Source organism: Martes martes (assembly GCF_963455335.1).
Source record: "Martes martes genome assembly, chromosome: 18".
NCBI lineage: Eukaryota > Metazoa > Chordata > Mammalia > Carnivora > Mustelidae > Martes > Martes martes.
Genome location: NC_137906.1, coordinates 14,813,794 through 14,818,793, shown reverse-complemented (window position 1 = coordinate 14,818,793; position 5,000 = coordinate 14,813,794). Strand labels below are relative to the sequence as shown.

General features: G+C 64.1%; 1 protein-coding gene across 1 annotated transcript; it reads left to right on the top strand.

Annotated features, from left to right (window-relative positions):
* Positions 1-449: 449 nt before the first annotated feature.
* UNCX (UNC homeobox) lies at positions 450-4,703 on the top strand (the record flags this gene model as incomplete). The annotated part of the gene is made up of 3 exons (XM_080830586.1): positions 450-735; positions 970-1,145; positions 3,191-4,703. 3 exons carry the CDS (start codon positions 450-452, stop codon positions 4,346-4,348), a joined length of 1,620 nt encoding a protein of 539 aa, XP_080686712.1. The 3' UTR covers positions 4,349-4,703.
* Between the last annotated feature and the right edge of the window lie 297 nt (positions 4,704-5,000).

Sequence of the window (5,000 nt, the reverse complement as noted above, 5' to 3'; positions counted from 1 at the left end):
GGCTCTGGCCAGCGGGGATTGGAGTGGGGGGCTCGCCGGGGACCCCTGCCTGGACCGCTCCCGGAGCCGGCGCCCGCCCAGCGCCGAGTCGCGCCCCTCCCTCTCTGCTGCCCCCCCCCCTTGTTGTGACAGTTCCTGATACTGTTTATTGAGGTGCATGTCAGGTATAATTAGCAATCGATATGGAAAACGTTTCCTTGCACCCAGCACGCCTCTGACGTCAGAGCCGATTAGCGCTTCTTATTGGTCCCAAATTCCCCGGGCCGCGGCTAATTATCGGGAGCTTGATGTTGATAAAGTAAAGCGCCGGAGTGCGGGCGAAGCATGTGTAGGGCTCCGGGTCCCTGTCTCCGCCGCCGCCGCCGTCCGCGCCTCCCGCCGCTGGCCCGCCCCGGCCCCGGCCCGCGCCCCCGCGCCCCGCCGCCGGCCCTGCCGGCCCCCCGCGCGAGATGATGGACGGCCGCCTCCTGGAGCACCCGCATGCCCAGTTCGGGGGCTCGTTGGGCGGCGTGGTGGGCTTTCCCTACCCGCTGGGCCACCACCACGTGTACGAGCTGGCCGGCCACCAGCTGCAGTCGGCCGCCGCCGCCGCCGCCGCCGCCTCGGTGCCCTTCTCCATCGACGGCCTGCTCAGCGGCTCGTGCGCTGCCGCCGCCGCCTCGGTGGTCAACCCCACGCCGCTGCTGCCGGCTGCCTGCGGGGTGGGAGGCGACAGTCAGCCCTTCAAGCTGTCAGGTAGGTGCGGCGGGCGGAGAGGGCACGGGGTGGGGGGGAGCAGGGCACCCTTGTCGGGCGCAGGAGTTGGGTCGCGGGCGGCTGTAGAGCATGTGCGGGCTGCCTAGGCTCGGGGCACTCTCGGTCTGTCGCCCCGGCGCAGGGTCCCCAGATCCGGGTGGCCGACAGGTACAGAGGGGGTGGATGTGGCCTGGGCCCTGGCTGAGCCCTGAGGCGTCCTCTGCGTGCCCACAGACTCGGGGGACCCGGACAAGGAGAGCCCGGGCTGTAAGCGGCGGCGCACCCGCACCAACTTCACGGGCTGGCAGCTGGAAGAGCTGGAGAAGGCGTTCAACGAGAGCCACTATCCCGACGTGTTCATGCGCGAGGCGCTGGCGCTGCGCCTGGATCTGGTCGAATCTCGAGTGCAGGTAAAGACCCGCCGTTCCTCCCGGGAGCCAGCATCCCGCCACGAAGCCGGCCCACGCCGGCCCCGTCTTTGTTCTAGGTGGGGGACCGCGGCCCCGCTTCCGAGCCCCCTAGCGCTCGCCTGGCCGGAGGTGGTGGTGAGGTTCCGGGGCTCGGCGCCTCTCCGGGAGAAAGCCCCAGGAGGCTTAGGAGGGGCCGACGATGACCCCGAAGTAGCCAGGACAGCGCTGCGTCCGAACCGGGAGCTTCGTGGTGGGGTTTCGGGCCACGGCTTGAAATGAGGTCTCAGAGGACTGGGCAGGAGAAGCGGGGCAGGGGGAGGGGCGGTTAGTGGGAGAGCCAGCCGGTCTGGGATCTGGAAGAGACCCAGAGCAGGTAGACCCTGAGCCTCCTGGCCCTTGCCCTGGGTCTCCGTGTCTCTGTCACCAGCCTGGAGAAAACGCGTCTGTTTGTTTACCTCTCGCCTCTAAAATACTCAGATGGAGACCTGTATTTATTTTTCGCTTTGCAGAAGGAGGTTAGCTGAGGAAGGGGAGGTGGAAACTTACACAGTTAACACATGGTGGGGAGAAGGTGTCTGAATCTCTAATACTCTCGGTTATATCTTCCCCATCCCACCCCACGCACTTTGATTTCATTCGAAGACTGCCGGCGTTATGCTTTTAAAAAATACAGCATCTATTTGGTGGATTAAAAATTCAAGACAAATTGTGCATAATCGGATGTTTCCCTGAAGTCCAGAAATTCTTTTCTGGGTCGGTGTGGTGGTGAGTTGGGTGTGCGGCCGCAGCTATGGGTGCAGGGCTTTGAGGCAGAGACCAGCAAGATGCCTGTTTAGCACCAATAGCTTTGTCTAAAAAGGTGTTCTCGACCTGTACTTGCACTGCCCCTCATGACCTCTTCTGTTTGTAAATCCTTTCGTCCAATTTGTGTCACTGTCTTAAGCGAAGACCTCTTCGTTTCTCCCCTGTACAATAATGAGCATTTCTTGGTGACAAGTGAGCGTGGAATTTGCACCAAAAAAAGAAGTATTTGAAAGAAGGAAGGAAGAAGCAGTTACAGCCTTGGAGAGGTTACAGCTTAAAACCTGCACCTTGGCACCAGCAAGGCTCCCTGTGACCAGGCCGGGCCTGCTATTGTGCCGGGTCTCTCCGTGGCCACAACAAAGAATTCGAATTACCGTGATCTCTTGGGGAGGGTGTTGTGCCTAAGGCCCAGCAGGGATTTGACTGTGTGTGTGCGCGGTGGGGGAGCCAGTGTCCAGCGCAGCTGTTCCCCAGGACAAGGCCCGCAGGGAGGGTAGAAGAGGCTGGATGGGCCCAGGCCTCCTCTGCATGGCCTGGCAACTGGCCTCTTGCTTTCCTGTCTGCCTTCCCCCCTGGCCTAGGCCAAGAACAACTGGTTTCAGGGGCTGTGTTGGTGCCTTGGCCTGGAGCCCCCAGAAAGAAGGACATGTGTGAATATGATGGGGGGCAGGCTACTGGAAACCCTCCCCCTAAGTTTGGCTTACCAGGACCTTCTAGAAGAAGAAGCACCTAGATTTCCCTTCATGGGAAACCCCCAAATCTGGCCTTTGACTCAGTCTCCAGGGGGCCGAAGACAGATGTGGAGGGCAGCTGAGCCCAGCCACTGGTGGTCCTCAGGCCAGGCAGGCGGCTTAGAACAGGAGCTGTGAGAAGCCAAGAGGGGCGAGGAGGGGCCCTGCTCCCTGCCTGACTCCCGACCAGGAACCAGACGCCCTCAGGGGCCAGACCCGCCATGCCCAACGAAGGGGCAGCTCCCAGTTCCCTGAGGTGAGAAGCCAGAGTGGGAAGCTGGCCGAGAGGCCCCATCTACCTTCTTCTGGGTGGAAAAGATGCTCTTTGGAACCTGCAGCTTGAGTACCGAAACCCAGCTCAGGGCCGGCCGGGCCGCTTCCCTTAGCTCCCGCCCCCTGGCCGGAGCCGAGGTTGTACAGGCCTGTCTGGGGGGAGTGGGGAGGCCCGAAGCCCCAGCGGCAAGCGCGCCGCCTGATTGTGCCTTCCTTTCCCCTATCCGGCTGCTCTAGGTCTGGTTCCAAAACCGCCGGGCCAAGTGGAGGAAGAAGGAGAACACGAAGAAGGGCCCGGGGCGGCCGGCTCACAACTCACACCCGACCACGTGCAGTGGCGAACCAATGGACCCAGAGGAGATCGCACGCAAAGAACTGGAGAAGATGGAGAAAAAGAAGCGCAAGCATGAGAAGAAGCTGCTGAAGAGTCAGAGCCGCCACCTGCACTCGCCAGGCGGCTTGTCCCTGCACAGCGCACCCAGTTCCGACAGCGACAGCGGCGGCGGCGGCCTGTCTCCGGAGCCGCCCGAGCCGCCGCCGCCGGCCGCCGCGGCCAAGGGCCCTAGCGCGCACGCCGCCGGCGCCGCCGGTTCCGCGCCCGCACCGCCCGGTGAACCGCCCGCGCCCGGCACCTGCGATCCCGCCTTTTACCCGAGCCAAAGAAGTGGCGCCGGCCCGCAACTGCGGCTAGGCCGCCCAGCGGACAAGGACGCGGCCCCGTGTGCGCCCGGGGCGGCGGTGGAACGTGGCGCCGCCGGCCTGCCGAAGGCCAGCCCGTTCAGCGTGGAGAGCCTGCTGTCCGACTCGCCGCCGCGCCGGAAAGCCGCCCCAGCTAATGCCGCCGCCGCCGCGGCAGCTGCCGCGGCCGCCGGGCTGGACTTCGCGCCCGGGCTGCCGTGCGCGCCGCGGACCCTCATTGGCAAGGGCCACTTCCTGCTCTACCCCATCACGCAGCCGCTTGGTTTCCTGGTGCCGCAGGCCGCGCTTAAGGGCGCAGCGGGTCCGGAGCCCGCGCCCAAGGACGCGCCGCCCGCACCCGCCGCGCCACCCGCGCCGCCCGCTCAGGCCAGCTTCGGGGCCTTTCCGGGGCCCGGCGGTGCCCCGGACTCGGCCTTCGCGCGCCGCAGCCCCGACGCCGTCGCCTCCCCGGGGGCCCCGACCCCAGCGCCCTTTCGGGACGCGGCCGTGGCTGCGGCCCAGGGCGGCGGCGAGGATTGCGCGGATTCGGGGGCCGCCTGTCCAGCGGCCACACTGCCGCTCCCTCTTGCGCCGTCTCCTGCGCCGGGCCCGCGGGCTCCCAGCCCCGCCAGGGAGCCGGCTTTGTGCGGGGCCCCAGAGCCAAGCGCCGAGCCCGGACCCAGCGCGCCGGATGGCGAGGAGGTGGACATGGACTGAGGGGTGGCGGGGCCGAGAGAGGCGCTCAGCCGGCCCGCGCCCCTCGCTCAGGCTCGACTCACACAACGAAATCAGGTGATCGGCTTAGAAACACTGCTTTTTCCTCTTTCTTCTGTTTTCTTCATTTTATTATTACTTTTTTTTTTTTTTTTTTAAAGAAAACCGCTGTATCAATTCGGACCTAGGCAGCAACCGCAGGACTTGGGGTGAGACCCCCCCCTCGGGGGAGCAAAGAACAAAAACAAAAACCCCATATCACCCACAAAAACCCACAACAAGAATCCTCAGCCTTGTAAAATGCAAAAATGTCTAAGAATATTTATATATGTACCATTTTTGATAAATAAAGCTGGTCAAACGCAAGCTCTCAGATCCATCTTTTTCAAATTTCCGAGCGCCCAGTATGGCCCCTCCTCCCCTCTGTTTTCCACTCCTCTCCCCGCGGGCGGGGCAGGGACGAGGCTCCTCACCTCCCCCGAGGTCCCCGCTTAATGCCTCCTTTTGTGTGCGTGTGTGTTTGTGTTTTCTGATTGAACAAATTTATGCATCCGCAGCTCCCCCTCTCCTGCCCTCCCTTGCGCTCCCCCTCCCACCCGGCGCCACACACACGCGCGCCCCCGCGCGCACCCCCGCGCGCTGGCACACGCCGGGG